This window comes from Lipophrys pholis, assembly GCF_963383615.2.
Source record: "Lipophrys pholis genome assembly, chromosome: 3".
In the NCBI taxonomy this organism is placed as follows: domain Eukaryota; kingdom Metazoa; phylum Chordata; class Actinopteri; order Blenniiformes; family Blenniidae; genus Lipophrys; species Lipophrys pholis.
Window position 1 is genome coordinate 9,066,315 of NC_137627.1, and position 27,516 is coordinate 9,093,830.

The 27,516-nt window shown below is 41.9% G+C and overlaps 1 protein-coding gene across 1 annotated transcript in view; it reads left to right on the forward strand.

Annotated features, from left to right (window-relative positions):
• dner (delta/notch-like EGF repeat containing) overlaps nt 1–27,258 on the forward strand; it is a 57,644-nt gene extending 30,386 nt beyond the window's left edge. Inside the window, exons 2-13 of the mRNA XM_080460410.1 lie at nt 580–924; nt 1,120–1,217; nt 7,249–7,412; nt 9,165–9,313; nt 10,914–11,067; nt 12,468–12,581; nt 19,368–19,601; nt 24,091–24,213; nt 24,322–24,435; nt 24,670–24,801; nt 24,923–25,169; nt 25,836–27,258. Of these exons, the coding sequence (XP_080316536.1) occupies nt 580–924; nt 1,120–1,217; nt 7,249–7,412; nt 9,165–9,313; nt 10,914–11,067; nt 12,468–12,581; nt 19,368–19,601; nt 24,091–24,213; nt 24,322–24,435; nt 24,670–24,801; nt 24,923–25,169; nt 25,836–25,947 (1,986 nt within the window). The 3' untranslated portion in view covers nt 25,948–27,258. The remainder of the gene's footprint in view (nt 1–579; nt 925–1,119; nt 1,218–7,248; nt 7,413–9,164; nt 9,314–10,913; nt 11,068–12,467; nt 12,582–19,367; nt 19,602–24,090; nt 24,214–24,321; nt 24,436–24,669; nt 24,802–24,922; nt 25,170–25,835) is intronic.
• The last annotated feature ends 258 nt before the right edge of the window (nt 27,259–27,516 follow it).

Below are 27,516 nucleotides of genomic sequence, written 5' to 3' on the forward strand. Positions count from 1 at the left end.
GGAATTATAGATGGTCTGAGACCCTGTCCTACAATGAACTTCATAAGCATGGTTTGCCCTCTCCCACCTTCACTGAAAAGTGTTCTCCAAATACGATCAATTATTGATGGAGTAAGCGGCATGAGGAGAGCTGTCAGGGAGCATTTCTATCATTGCAGCATGACAGGCCGACAACCGGATTCGGGGACAAAATCTGAGTATGTGACTAAAGGTGTGTTTTCATACTGTGGGAGTGACTAAAGGGAAAGCGGGGGCCACCCCAGGATTTAATAAAATCACATTGTGAAAATGTAATGAATGGCGAGAGGCTGGAAATGTGAAAGCTGATTCAGAGAGCAATAAAGGAAGTCGTTTGAGAGAGCGAGATGATCACTGACTTTGTACTTACGCACTTTCTTGTTTTAAGGACCCGCTCCATTTCACTAAAGCCGACTCGTCCTCTGACGTTTGGAGGTTTCTTTGTAGAAATTAACAGCGTATTAAAAGACGAGTCCCGGCGTGCAGTGGACAGCAAAGAAACAGCGAGATGTCTATTACATTATTCCCTTTATCATTTGTTTATTTTCTCCATTATCTCAGTTTTTCACAGACCCCTGTGCCAGCAGCCCCTGTCTCCATGGAAACTGCAGCCGGAGCGATGGCGGGGAGGAGGGGGAGCCGGCGTACACCTGCGAGTGCACCGAAGGCTACGAGGGGGAGCGATGCGATCAGATCCTGTTGGACCTCCCGGCAGCTGATTGGGAGCCCGCCACCCCCTCCGCTCCTGAGCTGGCCACCCCCGTCGCCTCCACCACGCCAGTAGCCACTCAGCCGCCACAACCGACCACCGTCTCCTCCTCCACCACGCCAGCACCCCCCACCCTGCCGCCATGGCAACCCAAACCAGGGCAGAGGCTGCTGGTGGTGCCGTGGGAGGCCGACCGAGTGAGATGACTTCTTAAGTGCTGAATTCAATCTCCTGAAGTTGAACTTTTGAAATGTTTGGGAGAAAACACACTGTGTGTGTGTGTGTGTGTGTGTGTGTGTGTGTGTGTGTGTGTGTGTGTGTGTGTGTGTGTGTGTGTGTGTGTGTGTGTGTGTGTGTGTGTGTGTGTGTGTGTGTGTGTGTGTGTGTTCCAGGTGACTGAAGGTCTGCACTGTGTGAGTCCCGAGCTTTGCGAGCTCACATCAGGAACGCTGACGATGTCTCTGGAGGTGCCTGAGGAGACGGCAGTAAAGTAAGAGCTCTTAGCCTCTTCAAGCAGGGTCAGATTATCCAACAAGATGGCCCCGGGTGTAAATATAGCCACAGGCCCTCATTTATGTCTGATCAATCTTTTTCTTTTTTTTTTTCTACTGTATATCTATTCACCCATCACTGCAGTTTACTCAGCAGACTGCAGACGACAGTCTGCTTTGCGCTATGCCCAGAAATTGTCAAACACTTTTCCTATTTTGATTTTTTCCACACACCAGAGAAGCAGAAATATTACCTTTCACACAACAAACAATTGGCCGAAAATACTTTTATTTAGGATTAAGAAGTTGTTTCTCCCAAACTGGGGACTCGTTTTCAATCGAGCTGAGGACTGTGGATTCAGAAGACATTTTTCAAATCCAAAAGGTGAACTGACTAAATATACATTCATCCATTCATTCATGTATAAGATATTGGCAAAGAAGAATAAAATATTTCTTAGGTTCCTTCTCTTCATCTTGACATTTAACTGGGAACACTTCCTTATCTTTCAGATATGTTTTTTACTCCTCCTCCTCCTCCTCCTCCTTCTTCTTCTTCCAGCTGCTCCATTCAGGAGTAGATCATCTTCATTCATTTCATCTTATCTCCTGCCTCCTCTACTTTCACACCAACCGTCTCCACCTCCTCCTTCACTCCATCCATCAATCTCTGAAGTCTTCTTCCTCTCTTCCTGCCAACATCCTTTGTCCAATAAATCTTGTTAATGAAAATTGCATAATCTAATCTGCACATTACTGTGCCTGAGTTAGATTTCTTTATGGTTTTCGTCTAAATCTCACGAGACTATGCACATAAGATAAGCTTTCATTGCAAAGTGTGCCACTATTACAAATAAATGACTAATGAAATAGTAAAAGTGTGGTGTGTGTGAAAGCAACGTTCACATTGTTATAAGTATATCTGAAGTTATATAAATGATCACGTTCATAAAGTGTAAAATTGAGTCTCGCGGGGACGGTCTCTATGTCACTATGAAACAGCAGCAGAAAACCACACAGCTAAGAATGTAATGCAACACAAGTTTGCAGACCACTGAAGCCAGTCCCAGTTGATGATGGCGGAAGGCAGGGTACACTTTGGACATCTGAGGACAAACACAAAAGGACAGACAATTACACACACACACACACACACACACACTCACACACACACACACACACACACACACACACACACACACACACACACACACACACACACACACACACACACACACACACACACACACACACACACACACACACACACACACACACACACACATTCCCACCAATGGGACATTTAAAGCCACCCGTTGACCTGGGACTAGAGCACCTGGAGATAACCTAGTCACACATGGAGAACATGCAGCGTAACTGGATGTGCGTTCTTTTTTCTTTTTTCTTTTTACTCCATATTGTCTCTCAGTAAATCTTAAAAATCTGACCCCAGCCAATATTAATTGTGCATCCCATTCAGCACAAATAACAACAAAGCATATTCTGCCGTTTGTTTCCCGCATAATGAATTCAAAGAAAACAAAGAGACTGAATCCACTCGGCCAGCCTTTTATCTGCATCCCGCTCAGCAACTGTGCTGCAGAGCCTTTGTAGCTAATAATCTGTCATTTGGATCCTCTGGTGATGACCCACCTCTGCCTCCCGAGCCTCTGTACTACAACAGTGCAGCTTTATTCCATCTTTTCAGGACGTGTTTGCTCATAAACAATATTACAATTGCTCAGCAAATAAGGGTCAATGAATTATGCAGAAGAATTGGTCAAGGTGAAGGTAGGTTGTCCTTGATGTTGTTCCTCATTATGGATGGTAGGCACGACTCGGGGGCCCGATCACGATGGCAGACCGGGAGCTGCGAGCTGAGCAGCTGCTGCTGCGTTGTTTTCATTCAGTGTAATTACACACGACACCTTAACGCACACCCGGACGCAGACACTGAAGGACACTTCGGCAAACTCACAGGCACCACTTAACTACTAAGCAGTGATCCTAAAGTGACATCCGTTTAGAAATGATAATGGTAATATAATGAGGCCGGAGGGAGTAATCCTGATACCCCTACAGATACTCTGTGTGTGTGTGTGTGTACTCCCATGCTGAGTATCACTCGTGTGAATGTTTACTCTTTAGTCTGATTGTTTTGTTATTATTAAATCAGATTTTGATATCGGTGGGTCAATATCAGATGATCTAAATAATAAAACTACGGCCTGCAGAACACATAGAAAATATTATTCATTTCCACAACTTTACTTTGCTTAATTTAACTTGGAGAAGCAGAAGTTCCCCAGATACCGCAGCTCCTCATGTTGGCCCTCGGGCTCCAGCAAAGGAAAGCTAATTTCAGCTGCAAGTTTCCTGTCCACCTCCTCATTATTTTGTTCGGCGCTCACAGCCTCACCTTGAGGCTCAGCTCCCGCTGCACCACTGCTCTTTGGGACGGACGTCGCCTGGATCCTCCTGCGACGCTCAACCTTGAAACATCCTGAACATGCTCCCTGAGACTTTTGTATTTTCTTTATTTGTTTGAATAGAACTGTCACAACTGTCTCATTTAAAGCATATCTTAAATCCCCGCTTTTAATTAGGACTCACTTATTATCATTTTATCTGTTGTTAAAAACATTAAACACTATGACAATTTATTTTTTTTATAAAAAGTCAAGCAGTGTGTTGCTTACTGATTCCAGCTATCTGATTATTCTTAAACAAAATAAACACTTTTTTTTTTTTTTTTTGCCACGCGCAACCCAACATCTATTTTTAATCTGTGAAGCCCCTTTAAGCTGTGTCTCTGTATGAAACATGCTCTGGGGCTAATAATAATAATTATTGCTCTTGTAGGTTTCAGGGACTCATTAAAGCGAATAGCTGCAGTACGGCGAGGGCTGAGAGGATAATCACGCATCCTTTTATTTGTTTTTGTTAATGTGGAAATGATTCTTTCAGGTGTGGGAGTGAGGTTAGACGGGGCGCTCAGAAGCATTAAACCATGAGGAGCCTCAATGAAGCTGCAGAGAATTCCTCTTACAATCCTCATTGGTGGATTTATAGTAAACACCATGTGTTATATCAGTATTGACTGGAAACTACCGAGGCTCCAACGGCTTTGTGCAATTCTAGCAGTCCTGTGAGTTTACGACGCGTTGCGTTGTCCGTTCATAAATTTCGGTGTGGTTGTAAGTTTGAATGCATCACGTCAAACTCCGCCGAATCTGCCATGAGTCAAAATGAAAGAATCAAAACTTGGTTCTGTAAATATTTCCAGTGTGCAACCGGGTCTTCAAGAGAGAGATAAAAGAAACTAATTAGGAAGAGAGTTGTGTGCTGGTGGCATTTATACACAGGGAAAAAGATGGGTATTAAAGCAGACTGTGGATGACCTGCCATTTTACCTTCATGGGAATTTACAAATTACATTTTGGGTGGTGAAGGAGTGTCACATTGTGGAATATTTTATGCCACATTTGCATCCGTTGTAAGAAGGAGTTAGCAGGAATCGCTCCGTGAAGTGTAGTACAGGTCGGGATACAGTCTGCGATTTCCCCCTGTCCCAGACGAAAAATGAAGCCGTTACGATGATATTGTCTCATGGCCTAAAATATTGTGATCTAATGTACGGTGAAAGGAAATCGTGGCTGTGCATCCATAGGTGGCATAAGCTCTGTACAATGTCTGAAATTCAATCCTTCCCACTCCACCGCACCACGGAACATGTAATGACCTAAGACTTGCTGACTATGTCTATTTCTACACTTGAACATAAAAAAACAAAAAATTTACTAATAAAGCTTGATTCCGGCTTAACTTTATTGACTTATTCCTTTAATACACTGGCAGCATATCGTAATGTTGCACAGGATGACAAACGTGGTTCAGTCAAGGTTGAAATGATGCTGCAAAGCTTAAAGTCGTACTGTAAGAAGTCCACGTCATGCAGCAGGTACAAAATCCATAAGATTACTCAAAAGCACACAGTGTGTAGGAGCCCACAACTCTCTTCTGACACTCATGAAATGATCTCAGGCCATTTTAAGTCCGTCAAGACCATGTTTAAGTCTATTGAGACCCCTCTCTTTGCACCAGGTAAGATCAGAGGATTCAAGCAACAACAAAAGTTAGTCATGATTGCTCATCTTTGTATGGTACAGGCCAAACAATTTACTACGACAGCTCATGGCCTACCATGTTTTAATTCATGCCATCAGTCTTTCTCTCTCTGCCGCCTCACAGTGTTTGTGGGAACCTGTCCCAACACAAATATTTTGTGTCTTTCTTGTGCTATTGTAGCTTTCCAGTCATTCCCATTTCTGTTGTTTGTTTCATGTTTGCGTCTCTTTTTCCAAGTTCTCCTTTTGTCTCCACATTTCATTCATCTCACCATTATTGTCTCAACCTGTGTCTTGTCCAACCTTCTCACCGTGCTCATTTTCCTGCTTCAGTCCTACGACGTCTGTTTTTGTTTCACCGTTTGGATCTTTCTGTTTGAGGCCGTCGTGAGCGAGTGCTTCATGCTTTTGTCTGCCTTCCCCAACAACCAGCTCGCCTCGGCTCGGGTCTGTCCCGCATCCTTAGCTTCAGCAGCTGGTGGAGTCAGCGTCTCTCTCATTGGGACGGAGCCTGCATTGTTCTTCTCAGTGCACCCGGAGGAAAACTGAGGACGGAATTTTTACCGATAAAATTATGAGCCCTATCAAGAGGCTGTTTTTGGCAGTGAGATGTTTGACCACAGCAGATCTCCAGAGAGAGGATTTGTCCTCGTGGTCCGTGTCGTTCTTGGAATGAGCCGTGATTCTCTGTGTTCCCTGCAAATACTTCTCCGGCAGACAATATTGATTATTTTATAAGTTTAGACAAACTGTCTGTGCTCCACAGAGCTATGGATTGAGGCAAGATCTATTGATGTCTGTAGTAATTCTCTACACAAAACTAAGTAGTAGCGTCGTGTAACATAAAGAATCAATAAATGTTTTACCATACAATGTCTAACATCAAAACGCATTTAAACAGTGTTTACTCGCTCCTTTTTTATTATGAGAATATCAATTTAAAATTTTGTAGTTATTTGGATATTTGATGCATTTTGTAACGTAAAGTGACTTTACTCTCGCTGCATGCTATCAGCAAACAAAATTAATCAATTGCCAGAGTTTTAACTTGAAATGTATTTATGCAGACCTGGTACATTTTGACAGGTTAGTAATTATAATGAAGTAAAAAAACAAGCATCAAGAAGTTCTTTTGAGCATTTCATGGCATTCGGGATCCACAGGAAGGATATCTAATACGTTCAAATCTCCTGTGATTGTGTAAAAAGGGCTTTCTCTTGTCGCACCTTTTACATATAGTTTAATATAAAAACATATGTGTTTTAGATGTAGTGTGCACTCCACAGTTCTGTTTTGTTTTCTTTTGAAAACTCAAAAGTCCTAATGTTAAGTTTAGCACTAGTTCTGGCAGCCATTGCTCCTCAGATCTGACCATGATGCAAGAAACATGTAACACCCTGGAAAACAAGTCCTCTGATGATCAGATACAAACATGGGACACAGTGACCTTCACTACAACACCGCCTGTTTGCTTCATGACTACTAAGCTGCTGCTGCTGACCACAGTGTGCGCACGACGGAGGGTAACATGTTATCAGGTCTCAACTGGAAGAGGCTTTTTCAGAGTAGATTATTTTACTATCTGGTGGCTTTCCAGTTCTATTTGAGTCGTCACTCAGTGAGAAATTAAGTCGTCACAAAGCGATAAGGATTGCAGTCTCCTGGTTTGTGATATTTGTGGATTCAGTGTGTTTCTTCTGGCAAAATTCATCGTTTACTCTCGGAAGGCTGCAAACCTGCAACTAAAGCTGAAGCAGCTGCTGAGATGTGTCACCAATTAAAAGTGGATCATGGTGATGGATGAAAACTTTCAGGCAAAAACCGTCTCCACAAACCACCAACATCGTCCTGATTTTCCCAAACGTCCCTGCTCAGTCTCACTTCCTCCCTCCTGTCCCCTCAGGGTCGTGGTGAATGCCAGTGGAGCTCCGGTGCTGTGGCGGGTGAATGAAGACGGCTTCCTGCGATCATCCATTTTGAACGGCACCACCATGTGGTTTCTGCAGGCTGCTGATGGACTGGTGGTCCCAGACCACTCTCTGCCCCTGGGACAGAACTACTTCCTTAGTAAGTCTCCAATTTCTTGGAGTGCGCGTCAAGTAAATCTCAGATGCTGTCAACAAATAACACAAGCAGAAACCACTGGAAACCATTCAGATGCTAAAAAGTCCCCCACACGATATAATAATAATATTAATAATAATAATGCTCAGTAATACTTCTCTCTTCCGTGTTACTATGACATCTCGTGTGCATGACAGTTGATCCAACCTCCTCAGAGGAGCTGAGTGGGTGAATGGGAAACAGTTTGAATTACCTCCAACTAGCGCATTTATAGCCTTGCCAAAAAAACATCAGAGGATTAATGAATTTAAATAACTTGCAATTACCGCATTTATTCTTGACATGTCACTGGGGACAATAACACAGCATTTGCATACATGAGTCAGAATAGTATATTTGCATATCGAAAAGACGCACTGATGCTCACATCTGTATTCTGATGTTGAGTTTCTCACACAGCGCGAGTGAGCATATTGTTAAGTGAGTAATTGTTGTCATAGTTGAAGATCTTCAGGTTTTTTTGTTTTGTTTTTTACTGGATGGCCGGTGTTTCATACCTGATGCTGTCGCACGACACTTCCTGTCTGTTGACCTTGACATGTCTGCTAACTGTGTGGCAGCAACAGCTTCTGCCTCACCGGAACGAGGGAGCGAGGGAGGGAGTGAGGGAGTGAGGGAGGGGTGACATTGGGGAGTTAAATCAGAGAGGGGCGAGAGGATAATGGAGGGTGGGAGGGAGGACGTGTGCGATAACGAGGGAGAAAGACGGGAGGAAGAAGATGGGAAGACAGCAAAGGATTACAGGGCAGGACAGAGGAAGCAAGAGGAAGAGGAGTGAAGTAGCGTATATGTGCTTCTTGCTGTTAGAGCCCAGGCTGCGTTACAGAAAGCGGGAACTTTGGAACAACAGCACGCTCCCATTTACACTCAAAGTGTGTCTTGTGTCGGTATTTTACCCAGCATGCAGCAGTCTGTACATGCAAGGTCAAAGAAGTGACGTGACCGAAATGCTGCGACGTCTGTGCAGTGAAATGACTGTGCAGGTCTACTGTTTGATGTCATCGGGCGCGACAGAGAAACATGCGCCCTGTTATCTGTGTCCTGACTGGCTGGGAGAGCTTGCATCACCGCGCTCGTCACCGGTGGAGTTACAGTGAGTTGGTTCAGATCAGGCTCTTTAAAAAGTAGCACTTAATATTCACTACAAGGCTATTTTTATCTGCGGGCCCGTGTAGCTGTCAGCTGTGATTGAACGTACCGGAGGAGATGGTCTGGATTTATAGATCTGGAGAGAGGGACGAGTCAGTTTGGTCGCTGTAATAACCAGCCTACGTGAACTCTTTTTAATTAACTTTCGTGTTTATTGCTTATATTTTTGGCATCTTTGCGTCCTCCTAAAACCTAAGACACACCTGATGTAAACATGCCTCAGGTCCTGATGGAGAAATGGATGGATGGATGGATGGACACACTGCTTCACATGAAAAGTTAAGGAATTGCCAGAGTCCGTGGGATCAAGAATATCTTGACAAATATTGACACTGAATAGATTTATATTCACGGACTGGACACTCTGATTGGTTTCCATAGATTGTGAGTGTGTGTGTGTGTGTGCTTTGTTTCTCTGCCCCCATGATGGACTGGCGACCTGTCCAAGGTCTATCCTGCCCTTGCCCTTGTCATCAAAATATACGTTCTGCTTCTTAAATAAGACTACTTGAACAGTATCTGAGGTGATCTTGTCTCCTGTGGCAGGTATGATCCGTGTGGGGGCTCCCACAGCCCCCGAGGTCACCCTGCGTCTCAACCTGACGGTGAAAGCCAGCAGCTGCGTGGAGCCGGGCAGCAGCTTCAGCGACCCTCAGTGCTCCGGCAAGGGCAAATGTATCACGCAGCCCTCTGAGGTGAGAGTTTGAGAAACATGAAATCCTTCTTTTTCTTCCGTCAAGAGCCCATTTCACCGGAAAATATCCTGCTGCATCCTCTTACGCTTGAATAAATAAATAAACAAAAAAAACAAAAACCTGTAAGCTTAAACACAGTCAAATCAAAATGAAGTTGGTGGTTTCATGTTTTCAAAAGCACAATTTCAACAATCATCCACTTCACACCTCACACGCATCCCAACATCAGCAAAGGTTTGCTTTTTCAAAACCCACGTTATCAATGAGGTTGAGGGCTACTTTTAGTATTTGAAAGCTTTTTTTTTTTTGCTCTTTATTCACAAACACAGTGGAACTCATTAAATCGCAGCCGAAGTGTTGCGGAAAACAAACAATGCAGCAAATTATAGCTCGACTGTGATAAGAATACATTTCAAAATTAAAACCAGGATGAGCGTCGAGCTCCGATAACATGCTGTGAATAATTGGATGGATTCAAAACAGTGCTGCGTTCACACGGGAGTCAAATCAAAGCTCTGTTAATAGGATAAGGTTCTACCAAAAAGAAAATATACAATGTAAAATATAAAATATAAGAAAATACGAGCGCGAGTCCCAGCTCACCTTTGACAGGTCTCACACACACACACACAATTTAATAAAAATTGTGCTTGATTACAGTTAAAAGTCACTAGTTATTAACAGAAAAAGTACCTGATTTGTTTCCTGTAAATTATCTCTGTGAATTAGTTTGTTTAAGTTATTTAGTTATTTTTAAGGTCTTTGATCAGAAAATCCTCCGCTGCTGCAGTCGCACAACAACAAAGCCACTGAAGACACAACTTTTTGAAAATGGCTCCCAAGGTGGAGCTGTTTGCGAAAACGCTCCGACTTGTCGTCACGGGAACAGAGGAAAAGGCTCCAACACCATCCCTACAGTGTCTGTGTGGAAACGCAACTTTTCTCAACAATGCTGCTGCACATGTGCACATATGGTCGAGGTACATAGTTCTTAGAGAGACAACAGCTCTTCAACTCTTTTCCTAAAAAAGGAACAAACTCAGAGAAACTCCTGTCACTGTCATTCTATATTTCTTAATAGTAATCAGGCTTAAGTGTGTTACTGTCAAACGTTCCGGCATTGCTGAAAAAGTGGGCATTTCTCAAAGCATTTAGAAGGATTTCCTAATCCTGAATAAACAAAAATAATCATAAATTGTGTGTTGCTTATTAGTCAAAACTGGCATTTTAACATGAGAGCTACATGCTCTATTAATAGATATAAGCTACATGTAATGTGAGAAAAAATGCAGCGGCAGAAGGAGCCTGCAGTGGCGACCCCGAGGTCCCTCGACATCCACACCCTGACCGAAGCAGCAGGAGTGACTCCGAGCATGAAGCGAGCACAGAGAGTCACCATGTCCTTATTTCCTTCCTCATTATAAACTTCCCTCGCTAGTTGAGAGCATCAGATTGTGTCCCTGAATTATTTTACAATCTGCAATCTCATTATTTGTGTTTCACACGTTTTTTTCCTCCCCGGATGGCGTCGCTCCGAGTCGCACCTCTGAGGCGCCTCCCATTCCACACGACCAACTTGCGTGCAATTGTTGTCCCGCAGAGCACTTTCTTCTGCGAGTGCGAAGACGGATACACGGGGATATTCTGCGAGGAGTTTGACGCCTGCCACCGCCGACCGTGTCGCAACAACGGCACATGCAGCGACGTCCGGCAGGGAGGGGAGGGACACAACTTCACCTGCAGCTGCCAGCCAGGTGTGCTTCTGAACACGGCATGACATCGTCACAAACCCAAAACCACGTGAGGGTCTAAGAAATGTGTCAGTGAGTGGTCTGAAGAAGAAAAGAACAGCCGGAACAGAAGTCAGAAAAGTCAAATGTAACTTAACGATGTGTCTACAGCTTTTGTTGTTTCTTCTGAAATTAGTGAGTTATGGTTCATTTATTCAGTCCTTTATTTTAGCATTCACGTGAGGTAGGCTCCTCCATTCGTTGGTACTTTTTTGACATATGAACCATTATAATCACTGCACAGATTTGTAAAACGTCAGGGTGATCTACAAAGTTAAAATCAAAATATGAGTATAAGTATTTTTTAATTGTAATGTAGTCATATTTCATTAACAGGCCTAGAAAACTTATCAAATGCTGAGTTTATTTTGCATTCCATGGCAGAATACACATTTCAAATAAAGAAAACAGGCTGAAAGGTGATGGATAACATAGCATATAGTCACATTAACCGCAACACAATAAAAATCATGAAATCACGATGTAAATGGATAAGCAGAAGGTGAAAGTGTTAATTATTCTGTTAAATTACAAGTTCGTTGTTTTATTGTGTCACAGAGACAAATTGAAGATCCCAGTGTGTAACAGTTACGACAGCTGCAGACGATAAAGAATTGACCAGATATTTTACTGGTTTACTGGTTAAAACCAGCTCTAATATGAAAAAAAAAAAAATAGCACGGGAAAAAGAAAGACCAAAGTTCAAAATTCATATTTTACTATCGTAATATCATCTCTTTTGAAATTCTAACCACAAATTCTCCCTCGGCTGTAGAATAACTTCTGTACTGGAAGACTTGTAAACTTGTGTAATTGCACCAGTCCACCTGTACCATGGAGTATACGGGCCTCCTCATCATGTGACCCCTCCTATCTCGTGATCAGAAGTGGTACTACAAGTTTTATCGTTCCCTCTCTGCAGTAAGAAATACAAGTGTTCAAAAATGTATTAATTAAATAAACTAATTAATCTCAATCATTATTATTATTTTTCTTTTTGCCAAATATAGCATGTAAGCCAGATTGGAATGTGAGAGGCAGTTTATGACAACATGCACCATAAAGGCCCCGGAAATCTTGCAGCTCGAAGAAGAATCAAACTTTTACCTATAAGATTCACGTTATTTATAATGGGTTTTACACAAAAGAGCAAAGTACATTTCAGAAGGTACTCAGACTTCTCACACTCAAACATAAGGAACATTTGATAGTCATGGTTCAGTTTTCTGTGCGTCGGCCCCGGTGACATCAAACTCGGCTGCATGTGACTCCTGAACTGACGCCATTTCACAATTTAAAGATTGAGACTATATCGGACGAGTCTTTGTCAGTTGCTGAAACTATCAGATTGTGTGTTTGGCCAGGTTATGAAGGGGAGCGCTGCCAGTTGCTGGTTGACCACTGCCTCTCCCGGCCCTGCAAGAACGGAGCCACTTGTTTCAGCAGCCTGGCCGGGCCGCGGTGTTATTGTCCTGAAGGTACACTCACACACTCCTCACACACTGGAACCCGGTGTTTTCTGATGCCATGGTTGCTTGTGAAAGAATCTAAGATAAATTGGAGCATAGGATTAGGTTTGTGTATCCTGCAATGCCGTGTGCATTTTTTCACTCGTCTAATCCCAGTTATTATAGAGCGGGCGAGGCGGCCTGCGTGTCAAACAGTATCTGTGCCACTGAGATGCTTAATTTAAACCTTCCTCCTTCATTCTAATTAGTCTTCGTAGCCTGAGCGACCTGCATCAGCCTCTCCGGGGAAACGCGTGACCGCGAAACTGCTGCCGGAACAGGCATCTCCCAACAAGAGCACATTGGTTTGCAATTAACCGAGACCATGTACGCTGACCATGCATGTCCATCTAAATCACGGGGATACTGTTAGGTAACAGTGGACATCAAGCATAGAAATAAAAAAAATTAAAAAACCAGCAGATGGATGGAAAACCTGGCGGGAAAGTTGTTCCAGGTACCCCTCCTGACTGTCAGTTTATTGCTGAGCCACTACGTTATCGACACGCAGCTGCCAAAAGAACACAGTCTCCGACGAGGGAAGGAATTCATAATCCGCCGCTCGTGTATTTATTTTCATATAAATGAGAGGAACTGCAGCGAGAGCTGCGGCAACAACGCCGCCAGCAGTTATTACAAGGATTCCCTGTCAAGAGAGGATTTATGAAATGTGACAGATTTATTTTGACATGTAGTAATTTTGGTCAACCCGAACCCCAATACGTTTAAACCTTTAAAATGACAATAACACAGCTCATAAAGTTGTGAGGTTTTGCCATATAAAACTCTAAACTATATCAAAGAAAATGTATTTTATGTTGTACTGAAGTTTTTGTTAGAATTATATTTGTTTTAGTATCTGTGGTTAAGTTTTTTTCCCTTTTTAAAAGGCATTTTTCATACAGTTTTGAGCTGAGTAACCTTTTTGTTTTTTTTATAGCTGTTTTATGCTTTTGGGGACGTCAAGCTGTTTCAGAAATTTAAGCAGTTTTACTTGTTAGAACATTCTTTTTGTCTGCTTTTTTTTTTTTTTTTTTACCTATTTAAGCCATTTAGTTTTTCGTTTGCACATTTTCTTATGGGTTTTCAGCTGTATTCAATCAATTTTAGCCAATTTAGCCATTCCATTCATTCTTTTAATGCTTTATTTACATCGAGCAATTTTAGTGGTTTAATCATTTTATCTGTATTTATTTTAAATGCTGCCTTTAGCAACTTTAGCTATTCTAGCTTTTTTTTTTAATACTCTTTTTAGGTGAGAAATGAGTCTGTTGTGTAAATAAAATAAATATGTTGCCTAATTTCACAGAAAATCTGATGAAAACTACAGAAGAGATAAAAGAGATATTCTCAGTCACAATGGTGCCACCGGAGGTAAAAAATAATTCGGTATATTCAGAAAAATATAGTATATAGATTCTAATAGGTCTACCTTACAACCACATGATGTTAACTTATTTTCTTGAATTAAATCTTACTAATAGGGGGATCATTTGAGTTAAAGTGTACATGTAAGAACTGTATATAATGGTAATGTATTGGAGAGAAATTAAATGATAAACTACACTAAAGTGTAACAGTATAGTTGCATGCGTTTCCTAAAGGCTGCTCACAAAAACAACTGCCGTCACCCTTTATATTGCTTTCACATCAATCTTTAATGATAAAACCATACAGTTGTTATGAAAGTGCACCGTCAACAAAAAGCTCCGCTCAGTTCTAAGTGTAATACATCATGTAGTTCAAAACAACAACACATGAGGCAGTAAGCCATTCGTCCTCACTCATACAAGTGATGAGAAGGTGGCGTGTCTCACGTTGAGGCAGCAGTTTGAAATAATGCAGAAACTCAGTAGTCAGTGAATAAAGTACGGATAAATTCCAGCAGGAAAACATCAGCAAACATCCTCCTTGGTTGAGTAGTGATTATAGTCCACGCCTTGTATTTTCCCTCAGTGTGTAGCAGAAATAAGTCCAGCTGTTTATCCTTAATAATAGGTGTCCCCGTTTCTCTTTCTCTGCACTGATGTTTTTAACAGAAGCTTGTTTGTATTAATATAACAGATTTGGTGGTTGCGTTACACATTTCAGGCTTTCATCGACGCCATATGTCCAAGAATACTTTTCATTCCCTTTCGTATGAAATCCTTTCACACATCGTGTGCAGGAGTGAGGAGGGAAAAACCAAACAGAGGAATATTTGTAAGAAGAATTAGATTTACGGTGGTTCCTCCAACATTCATTTCCCTCTGGACAAAACCCTTATTTCTTTGTTTTTGGAGCAGAAGTCATGCATCCGTCTCCGTCGCTCTACTTGTGTTTCTTGGGACTCTTGGGCAGAAAAGCTTTGTGCTGCATGATAATTGAGCCTAGATTTGTACTCAAGTGTCCTCAACTGGTGAGAGAAAAGTGAGCTCCCTCGAACGTATTCACATTATTTCAATGCCGCGCAGTGCTTCCCTCCCTCCCATACGCATAAATCACCTCCCAAGTTTTCGCTCAGTGTTTCAGTGGCACCAACCATAAATAAAATGATGGCTGGCATGACAAATCTAGGAGCTGTCATCAGAGATGCATCAGCTTTGTGATCACAAGGCCAGCCCTGACAGCATGTGCTGCATTTTTATTTTTGCTCGATTCCCCCTGCGGGGATCAAGATATTTTCCTCCGTGTTTGTTTTTTCTGTCAGCAGCGTTTCTCAGAAAACCCTCAGATTTCCTGGGAGAACATGAGCCAAGGAGCAACTAAGTAGACTAATGTGGTGTTTTGGGTATCCGTCCACAGGTTACTGGCTCGAGGCCGCAGTGGTGAACGTAACGAGGACAGGGGGCTTGACTCCGAGGAGTAATTTTGCAATCAACATGGCACATCTGGCGCATGTTACCATCTTTCTAAGGGAGTAAATACCACACATGAAGTCAGAAAATAAAGCATTTTCCCCCCAGAAAACCTTGATCCGCTGCGTTCAGGAGCCTCAACGTCGGACATCTGCGTATATTTACAACACGAACATGACGCCAGTCAAATGAAGTAAAGTCGTTCAGGATGTGCGAGCACTTTATCATACAGTTCATATTTTAGATTGGAACAATACACTGTCAGCACTAACAGTGGCGAGGAGCTGCACAGACACTCGTATGGACAGACGATGAAGTTAGATTGCCACTACGAGTGACATGAATACGGCCTTTTCACTCCGGCTGTGGCATATAAACCAACACCCGAAATGCAAGGGAAGTTTTCCTGCTTTTACCATCATTTTACGTTCAATTTATTAAAATTATAAAGCATCACTTAGGAAATTGAAACGATCATTTAAGCGTGTATGAGCAATATGCTCACGCTGTAGTTACAGAGGCCTAAAAAACCGTACAAATGTTACACTAATAAACAGTGTAATATTAGGTCGTACATGTACACACACCCCTTTATGTTTCTACAAGCCTAAGCCAAATAGATACTATTTATATCTTTTTTTCTTTTTAGCAACCGTGTATTATCCCTCCACCTAACGCCTTGATGTAATTTTAGAATATTTGATTAATAAACAAGAACACAATGTGTGTTTGTGTTTGCAGGTGTCTCACACCTGTGCTCCCCTTATTTTCCTCTGCTGTGAAAACTGTCTTCTGTCGAAGAAGCCAAAGTAAAATGCAAATTACAAAGTAAAATCTTTGTGTGAGTAAAGAACGAAGCAACCCCCACTATGAAGGCCTGATTCTGCAGCAGCAGAACATGGGGACAGAGCGACCCGCTCTCTCTCTCTCTCTCTCTCTCTCTCTCTCTCTCTCTCTCTCTCTCTCTCTCTCTCTCTCTCTCTTTGTGGACATCAGGCTCAGACAGATGTGACGTCGACATTTTAAATGTGTGTGAAGAATGTGGTCTGGGAAGTCTCTAGTCTCAGTTCAAGGTTAGGTGATGAAGAAGTCAACCCCGTGTGAAAAATCCTTCGTAATTTGAATTTCATGCATGTGCGCGGAGTTCTTTTTGCCGTCCGGCTCCTCGGCGGAGGCTCACACATTCGTTTTCACTTGCACAGAGTGGTGTGAATGTGGGGACTGTGGTTGCCTCCAGTCAGGAGGAGAAGGGGCGGAGGAGTGAGCGTGCCAGCTAAATTTAAACTGTTAACTCCTTTGGCAGGTTCGAACGCCCGCAGCAGAAAGCAACAGACTCCTCTCTCGTCGGCCCGTGTCACGATGCATGCGTACGTGCTTTGGTCAATTTCGAAAAAGATGTGGACACTAATAGGCTTAAAACACAGAGAGAGAGAGAGAAAATAAATGAGCTCAAGTTCTTAGAGAGAGCAAAGGAGCTAAATGTAGGGGAAGGCAGCTGGATTAAACCGTGACAGAAGAAATACAAATTGTAAAATTTAATTCATGCACGTGTTAGTGTCTGTGTGCAGGGCAGTGCTTAAGATTAAAGAGGATGTGGGGGGGGGGGGGGGGTGATGTGGCAGAGGAGCAAGGAGGTGAAGCAGGAGCCTGGGTGAGAGTTTCCCCTGACTGCTGCACATTGCTCCGCTCTCTGCTGGATGATAAATGCCCTCCCCACACACTGGAAATAAAGTCTTGCAGATCAATGGTTGCTTACGAGAGATCTCTTCATTAGTTCAATGGAGTGTGCACTCCGGTGCAGTCAGCACACGGATTTACAGCGTTACTGTAAATTACAGGGCCCACATGTTACAGCTCCGTGCACGCCGGCAGCGGGCCGTTCCTCCCTCTGCGGCACACAATGGCCCCTCTCGTGGGAGATGAAGACGGAGGAGGAGATGGGGTGAAGAAAGGAGTCTATTTTTAGAAGTGGAAGACAGGTGGAGGAAGCGGAGGCTCTCGAGCTAATGAGAGGAGGTGACGGAGACGCTGGCGGTTTTGCGCAGAGAGGCAAGAAGAAGAAAACGAGGGGCTGCGCACATCTTAAAAAACAAACAAAAAAACCCCACTGCCCCAGCAGATCAGCCGGACCTTCCTGTCAGCAATGTGAATTCAATTCCTCCTAAGCCGCTTTCGCTCTGTTTGTCTTGTCTCAAAACAACAGCGAGCAACATTAAAACTGCCCGTGGCAGTGATTTTCACCGAATCCAACCTCATGCTCTCTTTTATGGGGAAGCAGATGTTTCTGTGGAGCTTCGACTGTCTGAAACGATTTCTGGAAAACATTTAAAAAAATAAAATAAATTTAGAAAAATCCAAGATTCTGTTTGCACACCACTTTCTTGTTTGTCCCAGATAATTAAACATAATTCCTTAGTTGCTGCTCAAGTTATTATAAAGTTCTTACATGTCAAGATATTGCACATACTATTTAATTTCCACTATGGCGACATAGCGTCCCCTTTATTATGTATGTATATGAATTGAACAAGTTTGGTTGATTATTTAGTGATTGATTTTTGAGATTTCTGCGCTGCTAATTAAATTATTTTTAAATTCAGACACAGAATCAATCTTCTCATCTCATCTTGAGCATTTCAACAACTGTCAAATTATCCCTGCAATGCAACAGGAATCTTTAATCCGTGTTGGCTGAAAATACACCAGGATGCCTCACTTTACACCAGGGCAGAATTTTAAGAAAACATTTCTCTAGTTTGGTTATTTGGTAAAAAGTGTATTTGGTGTCCTGCTCATCTTAAATGTGCAGCAAGTAACATTTAAGTAAAACCTTTCTTTGATCGTTAGGTGGCAGTAGTGAGCCACTCTAGTGCTGATTCCATCAGGGATTCAGCTCAGAATTAAAAAGAAAACCACTGTCCCTTTATTTTTACTCAAGGGCTGTTAGATTAATTAATAATACTGGTTATTTAGATTCCACAAATCCATTGTTTATATCTTGCTTTACTGAGTAAAAACCTTCCTGTTTGTATTCAACAGGTTTTTTTTTTTTTTGGTTTTTTTTTAAAGAGGGGAAATTTATTTTAGAACGATGTAAAGTGAAGGGATAGTTCAAGTGATAAAGATAAACTGTGAAACGGTCTCAGTGACGAAAATAAGCTTAGTAGCTCTCGGCCCACACGCAGAAAAGCTGTTGAATATCAAACAGCGGCAACAGTTTAGAGGGACGATGACAAAGAATGGAAAATTATTATGAATTGTTTTTTATTTGTATTATATAAAAATTGCTTATATTCATTCATTCATTCATTCATTCATTCATTCATTCATTCATGCTTCTACTCAATGGTTGTCCTTTTCCATTGAGGCGCTACTCTCTCTTCCTCTATTGTGTCGCTGGTTCTGTGGTAATACGTCTAATTGGGGCAAGTGTATCTGGGATGTGCTCGGTTTATTCCTGTCGCTGTAAATGAGGCAAACCATCACAAACTCGTCATCTGAACTCATCAAACTCTGCCTTTTAGACTTGAAGTCTGTTTTAGACGTCTCTGACAACACATTGCAAATTCTGTGTGAGCTCATTAACATGAGGTGGATGTCTCGGGCAAGAAGAGTGGGTGTGATTTCATGGCAACACGAACGAATGTCACGTATCCCTTTGCACCACCCAATTTACATAAACACCACCCCTGCAGTTTTCACTCTGAAAGTGTGAAAGTGGGTTATTCTGAAGTTTTCGTCCCTATTTTGCCTCCAAACCAACAAGCTCGACCTCACCATGTGCAGGTGTTATTTTTTCTATGTTTTAATCGTGAATATCAATCACTTTAAACCACTTTCTGTGACTTTCCCAAACTTCACACAAATACATGTTTTTACGTAACTTATTTTCTTTCTGTCTGCCACTTTTTCCTCACAGGTTACCAGGGAGCCACGTGCGAGCAGAAGGTGGACCCGTGTGCCTCCGGTCCCTGCCACAATAACGGGACGTGTTACGCTCAGGGGCCCGGGCCCCTGGGGTTCGGCTGTACCTGCACGGCAGGGTTCACAGGCCCTACGTGTGCACAACTGGTGGACTTCTGTGCCCTGAACCCCTGTGCCCACGGGGTGTGCCGCAGCGTGGGCAACAGCTACAGGTGCCTCTGTGTCCCAGGTGAGCCACACTGTCTCTCGTCTCACTGACTGATGCTTTGACGGGGATGAAACCTGTTACTGGTGCAACTGGCACTAAGAACCAAATACACTTATATACTTCTTATTCATTGAAATTCCAGAATATGGATTGTTGGCTGTACATAATTTTAATCAGGAAATAATTTTCAAACTCACTGTCTGTTTCCCCCTCATTTGTACTTGTATGTGCATGGGATAGAACAAAAATATTATTTACGGTAGCTTTTAAGTGTGTGTGTGCAGACATATACATGATCTATCCCTCCATCAGGTTTTTTGTGTATCTTTAACTGTGTCATACTACAAGTTAACTTCAGCCCCCCCTTCTTAAGTTTCATGTATTTCTGCTACAAATCAAAGCAAGAACTAACAGACTGGAATTTAGTTTTTATTTAATGGCAATAACTGTAATAAATGCAGCCAAAAATGACCAGAGGATGAATGTACATTAAGAGAGCGTGCTTATTTATGTATTGATTTAGGCATTTATTTATTTAGGCATTTATTTATTCATTCATGTAATTATTATTATTATTATTATTATTATTATTATTATTATTATTAGTAGTAGTAGTAGTAGTAGTATTAGTATTAGTATTATTATTATTATTATTATTATTATTATTAATAACTTATTCTAGCGTTTTAGTTATAATATATATACTTTTGCTGTTACATTGACTGGCTGGCACTTCAAATGTCGCTGTAAATATAATAATATCGTAACCTATTCTATTCTATTCTATTCTTAGTGTTACCTCAACTGGGTGCTTCAGTGCAAAAAAAGTTGTTTTATTCCATGGTACTGTTTTTGTTTTGATCTATACTGGATGTAACAATCAGGCATGCGAGACATATACTGTCTTGTAACATCTTGTTTTGAGTGACAAATATAATTTACTCTGATGTGATTTAAATAAGATGTGAAGAGGAAACCTGCAGCACAGACGCCTTCATTTTCAGTGAGACGTCATTTGTTCTTCCAGTAAATTCTGAGTGGAAATGTCTATATTACCTCTAAATATTATTATAGTATCACAATATTGATATATTTCTTTCCTTTTTAATGGCAATCAAACCTAAATCTGAACAGAATCAAGGTATTTGAAACATAAACTTTTCCTCTTAAAACTCTTTTGGTTCATGCCGAAGGTGACAGGCTGTCAGACTCCTGAAAACAATGGGAGCAGTGGAGGAGCGTTCCGATGATAGATTAGATGCCCAACGTGTCTCTTTCTCCATCTCTGCAGTTGATTTTATGCTGGCAAATTAATTGCACGAGACAGGATTAATATTTCTTAAAATGTACATTTTAGAATTCAAGAAATGTTTGACACTTATCAAAAAGAAGATCTGAGAAGACTTCGAAGCATATGGGTCAGTATATGGCCAGTTGCATCACAAAACCGATTACTTGGTTTATGACGTTTACTCGTCCGGCGTCACACTGAAACAGAGGAAATCACTGAGGATGAGCTCACAGATCTCAAGCCACATTGTGCCTCTCACAAGTCTCACAACCCCCTGCATGCTTTGCTTCACTCCAAATAGTGATTTGTATTTGAATGGAAGACTTCTTAATGGTTTCACAAAATAGGATATCAGGACGACAAATGATTCTGCATATTTCTTCTCATGCTTTGGTCTTTATATATAGTGTGTGACTGCCACAATTATTACAATTAAATTCCAGCAGTAAAGCTGATATTCCAGGTATCTTTCATTTCTGTAACACTCCAATATTATAGCTAATTTCTAAAAATGTGCATTTAATTGAATTATGAGTAGTTTCACCTGCCACTTATGACTGAGGCATTCAAAGAGAAGCATGAGGTACATGAGATATAAGAATTGAGAAGGTTTCCTGAAATAGTTCAGGCCACTCTTATTATTGTAGATATGAAATACATCTAAAATGTTTGAGAATAGATGAGTATACCTGTGGTTTCTGCTATTTTATAACATGTTGCAAAATATTCTTTAATGGTACTTTGTCTACTTTGGATAGATCCTTGTAACTTTCCAACAGCCTGTGTTTTAGTCTGACATTTAGAAAGACTTTCCAAATCCTCTTGTTTCCATCAGGTCCACCGTAAATCAGCTTTACAACCGGCACATAAAGCCTAGTGATACATAAAAAGATGTCACACGGGCTCAGACTTGGGGTGGTGGTGAAAATGGCCTCGGTGCAGAGTTATATTTAGAAGGGGTGATTGTGCTGCTGGTGCTGATGCCTCTTGATTGAATCAATTGAGTGGAGTGATGACTTATCATTATTATCATACCTTTTATGGGATGGTGTGATAAATGATGTCCCCAGTGGCCCGTCAGTGTGATTTGACACTTTAGCCCAACTACTCAGTGTTTTTAGTTGTCTTCATCTTCATCTTATATCATACCCATCCTCATCCTCCTGCATCAACATCTGCTCCTTTTCCTGTCTTTGCTTGGTTGCTGATGTTAATCATATTGCTTCTCTGTTTGGAAACGTTGTCATCCTTTGACATAAACACAGAATGAAGAATAATTAGCTGCTTCTGTCATTCACGTACAGATTTTGAAACACTTTGTTTTTTTCCAAATCCTGTTACTCTCCAGTCTGTTTTCACACCTTGAAGCAACAATTAAATATTTGAACTCTTTGAGGTTTTTTGTTTTGTTTTGTTTTTTTCAAACGACTGGATAATCCTTCCTCTCATCTCATTCCTTGTGTTTTTTTTTTTTTCAAACGGTGCGACTCCCGCTGTGTCCTGGTGCGGAGCACGCCTCTGCTGCTTTCCAATTGCTCACTTAACTTACTTCTGTGTTCAACACAGCCCGAGTTGAATTATTTTCCTTCTGCTTTGTAATCCTTTCCTATTTTTCTTCCAAAGTGCTTTTCCATATTGATTGTTAAATTTTCTGATTCGAAGTGAGGCACGGTTGGACTCAAGGTTCAGACTAGGCAGGTAGTGGTGATGTTGTGGTGAGCCAGGGGATCTATTCTGTCAAAGACCAGGCGTGTGTGTGTGAGCGCAGTAGTGTTATGTGGATGTGTGGAGCCGTTCGAATGCCCATTGGCTGTTTGAAACAAAGCTGATATGTAGATGGATTCATCCTCCAGTTCCCTGTAATCCAACTCAGAGGCTGCCAGCCCACCAGCCAGCCCGCAGAAAGCAGATAGAGTCCTGGAAAGGCACTTGACATTTCAGTGGCATTTCACAGAGAGGACCCGAGAGGCTCCTCATTAATTCTCCTTCTCTTCCCCCCCGAACACAAGTCAACTGCGGCTCGGCGAGGGTTAGTTGAACCCACACTCAGGATTGTAACCCGAATGAGAAATATCGTCAGTCAAAGTTGGAAACGAGCTAATGAAAACAGATCGCTACAGCGGCCATGAAAGAGCTCAATTGGTCCTCTGGTGTTTTTAGATCTCTGTGGGAGATGGCACAACGGTTTAATAAAATACTGAATTTCCGCCAGGTGTGTGTTCATGCGCACATGTAAACATCGCAGCTATCTATCTTTCGGCTAAGTATTTGGAGAGAGAGTAATAAAGCCTTTAATCCTGCTGGTTTTCTTTTCCAGTCTTCATCACCTGATTCTAGATTCATACTTAAGACACAAATTGACATAAAATGTGACTAAAGGTATATATTTAAACATATTGCACTTTACATTTGTCGTTGTTTTTACCTGGTTGGTATGATGAAAAAAGGCAAACAAAGCCTTGTCATGTCCACATTTCTCCACTGCTGATGGCCTCTTCTGCCTCAGTGCACAGCTGCCATCCTATGGAAAACACAGTGCACTGCATGTCTCTGACCTCATGTCCAATCCCACTGAAACTCAACAGCACAATACTTTTGCAGGGAACTGAGAAGAGCTGTGCATCAAGGTTACTATTCATACTAGTAGTGGCCTCATTGTTGCCCATGCCAAAGATGGTTAAGATCAATCCACATAACTGAACATACATGCTTTTGGATAGTGAGAGAAAACCCTCATATACACATATGGAGAACATGCAATCTCCATACATGACGGCCCCAGGCTTGAAATGGACTTGGGGGTCTTCTCGCTGTGAGAGTGTGCTAATCACTACAACAATGAGCACCCGGTTAAAGTATAACCAAAGAATATCTTTGTCCCTCTAGAGCAAGAAGAATGGATAAAGAAATTCAGTCTTTGTAATGCGATGGCCCCTTGGTGCCCTGCAGTAGTGCTTCAGTAGTTTCCTTTTTATACATTGAAATGCAAATAAGATGAAAGTCACTACTTGAGCTGCTGGTATGCGGAGGCTCCAGCATCCAGGATTTACCACTAGTTTCTTTGTCTTTATTCCACATACACAAAAGTCAGCAAAGTCTTTCGTTGATAAATAAAGGTTGCAACATCCTCACAGGGGTGCATTAATAATGTAACAGCACCATCAGTTTTAAAAGATGGTAACCCCTGGTAAACACTGTGTATTTGTGTGTCCCACGAAGGATATCATGGCTTGTACTGTGAGGAGGAGTACAACGAGTGTCTGTCGGCCCCCTGCCAGAACTACGCCACCTGTAGAGACCTCATCAATGCTTATGAGTGTGTCTGCACGCCACAGTTTGAAGGTACGTGTGGGCCTGTGAACGAGCCTGAATTACATTTTCACAGATCTAAACATTCAATGCGATTCGTTTTCACACCCTCTCACAAAGCATATGTGCACTGCGTTACAGGCCGACACTGTGAAATTTACAAGGATCCATGTCTGAAGACGCACTGTCAGAATGGAGGGCGCTGCGAGAGCGCAGGGCTTAATGCTTCCTGTGCCTGCCCACCTGGATACCTGGGTGAGTGCCGCTGCCATGAACATTGGGGACACTAACTGCAGAACACAGAACTAGGATTATTAATCACAAATTAAATGGGGGGAACCTCTAACCACCACATTCTTCCAGCCCGCCTCCTTTTGATAAATCTTAAAGCTCGGATAGAAAAAAAAACTGTTAAGGAGTAAAACTACGACCCATCTGATTGTTCTTGGCTGGAGTTGTCTTTAAATGCAACGCTACATGTCTGATCAGGGGAGAAATGCGAGGTCGACATCAACGAGTGTGAGAGCAACCCCTGTCACCACGGAGGCACCTGCATCGACCAATCAAATGGCTTCACTTGTCACTGTCCACCTGGGTGGGTGGGACCCTGCTGTGAGATCCGTAAGTCAGCCTGTCACAACGCACGTCCTCAGCCATTAATCTGAGCTGCGACATATACAGACCTGCAAGCTTCTGTGTGTGTGTGTGTGTGTGTGTGTGTGTGTGTGTGTGCGTGTGTCAGATCTGCAGTGGAAGCCAGCACACACCGAGGACACCCTGACCAACATGCCCCGCCACTCCCTGTATATCATCATTGGAGCTCTGTGTGTGGCCTTCGTCCTCATGCTCATTATCCTCATTGTGGGCATCTGCCGCATCAGCCGCATCGAGTACCAGGGCTCGTCACGGCACGCCTACCAGGAGTTCTACAACTGTCGCAGCATCGACAGCGAGTTCAGCAACGCTATCGCCTCCATCCGCCACGCCAGGTCAGTGCTGGCTTTTTCTGTCATCGAGCGTTCAGCCGGATCCGGATGACTTTAGCACTTTAACAGTGGGAATTCATCTTTGACTGCCAAAAAGTAAACACACAACCAAAGCAACACATTTAATGAATGTCAAACTGTCCAAACTTACAAACCGACACAGAAATGAGATCACTGATATTCCACTGTTAGTTTTACTGATGGCAGTTGAGGTGAAAAATTAATTTGCTGGATTTTTCCTTGCTGTGGAGTGGAGAGAGGAGTCCAGGAGATGTGAAGGGCTATGTATGATCACAAAGACTTTAATCCAATGTTTCTGTTGAGATTGACCCCAGATTGAAATCCTAGTTTAAGGTCAATTTTCAAAATTGAGTACGAGTTGAAAGCAGTTAATCCCAGGATTCTTTTCAGCGGTCCGATTCACAAGTGATATGTTGAAACAAACAAGGGTTTAACAAGCAGGCTCCATAAACAAGTGTTTAAGACATATTCTAGAATATCTAATATTTTCATGCAAGTCTTGACATTTGTGTCTAATGTCGCCTTTTTTGCATCTTCTTGACTCTACAGATATTAAACTCTACGGCACTCTTTTTGCAAAATGTACATTTTCTTTCAACATCGATGGATATTTGTTGTTTTTTTTGTCATTGTTTGTTTTCTCCTCAGATTTGGGAAGAAGTCCCGGCCTGCCATGTACGACGCCACCCCCATCGCCTACGAAGACTACAGTCCCGATGACAAACCTTTGGTTACCCTCATCAAGACAAAGGATTTGTAAAACACAACCTCCTGAAACAATCCCAGGCTTTCCCGCGGCACATTTATACATGTGCACACGCACACTAACACACTCCCATGCATATAAGTCAGTACATTTATGAAAGTATTTCCTAGACTATTAACTGCAAAATAAAAGTGAATGTAAAGAGGAGAAATGAAAAGAAAAAAAACAAACAAACATATTCTGTATTTTAAAAAGAACAAACTGGGAATTTGATACATCTATTTTCCTGTCGGAGTTCACACTAAGGCTTTATTGTAGCATAAGGGCATACTTTGCATTACTTAGGTTATCGATGATGGGCAACACTACCAGTGACCTCTGCCGTACAATAGAGTGACGACTTTAGTCTGCACCAGACTGTCTGTCTGTAGGTGGGGCCAGAAATCCAGGAGCCCCCATCTCTAAGTGTACACTCAGCAGACAGCGCTGACAATAGTCCTTACAGGTGTTGTAGGAGTAGGCGCACTTCTCATAGTGCATACACCCTATTTTTTTTTTCTATATCTATAAAAGTAAAAAGAGCATATGCAGTAGGTTGCCTTACTTGGTGCATGGTTAGATTTGATGTTCTCTCTGCAATATTTTAACACCCTTTGTACTTAGTTGTTGGTTGTTGTTTTTTTTTGTTTTTTTTTCATTGCTGTTGTATTTCTCCCCCCGTCAAGATAGTACCAGATATTTCCTTTTGGGTATTTCGTGGATAGTAAATACATACATACATGTATACAAATACTACTCACATATTTCTTTTTTTGTTTGTTGTTGTTGTCTTTTTAAAATACATATTGTCCTGTTCTTCACATGACAATTTCTCAGTGGCGTGTGAATAGTAAAGAAAGTGGGTTTTTGCTGGAGTGCTGTGGCCCTACCATCCTACTCTATGTATTTCAGTGATGTTTAGGATAATAGGTAGGTATATTTCTCACTGCACAGAAAAATAGTCAAGTTATACTCGGTGTACATGTTATTCCCGATGTACAGATCCACCTCTAGTATTGACAGCTGTTGAATCGTTGCTAGACTTTTAGCCGTGCCGGCTTTAGATTGGAATAAGAGGAGAAGCGAGAGGAGGAGGCTCAGAGATGATGTCCACTCCAGAATTCTATGTGCTTCTGTGTTCTGCCAATGGGAAACGCTCTGTCTGTGCAGCCGTGTCGTTCCTCTCAAGGTCAAGCAATGTTTTACCAAGTAGGCTCAGCTTAATCCTACCATCTTTTTCTCTCATTTTGAACACATCAAGGACATAATTACCTACTATCTATGTTGAATTATGTAAACAATAAAGATTCAAGTGAAACCAAATCTTACTCATTTGGAGTCTGGCTGCAAATCACATTTTCTTGAGTTGACGTCATTGCATCATATTCAGACGTATTGGTTTAAATACTCGCTCCTTCAGTGTAATGCCAAGCTATTGGTATTTATTGAATTGATTGTCTTAAGAATACAAATAAAAGGACATAGAAGATAATCTCGCCGAGTGCCACAGTTTGAGATTCAAAGCCCAGAACACATTATTCTCCACACTTATAAAACAGATATGAACTGAAGGACCAGAGCAGA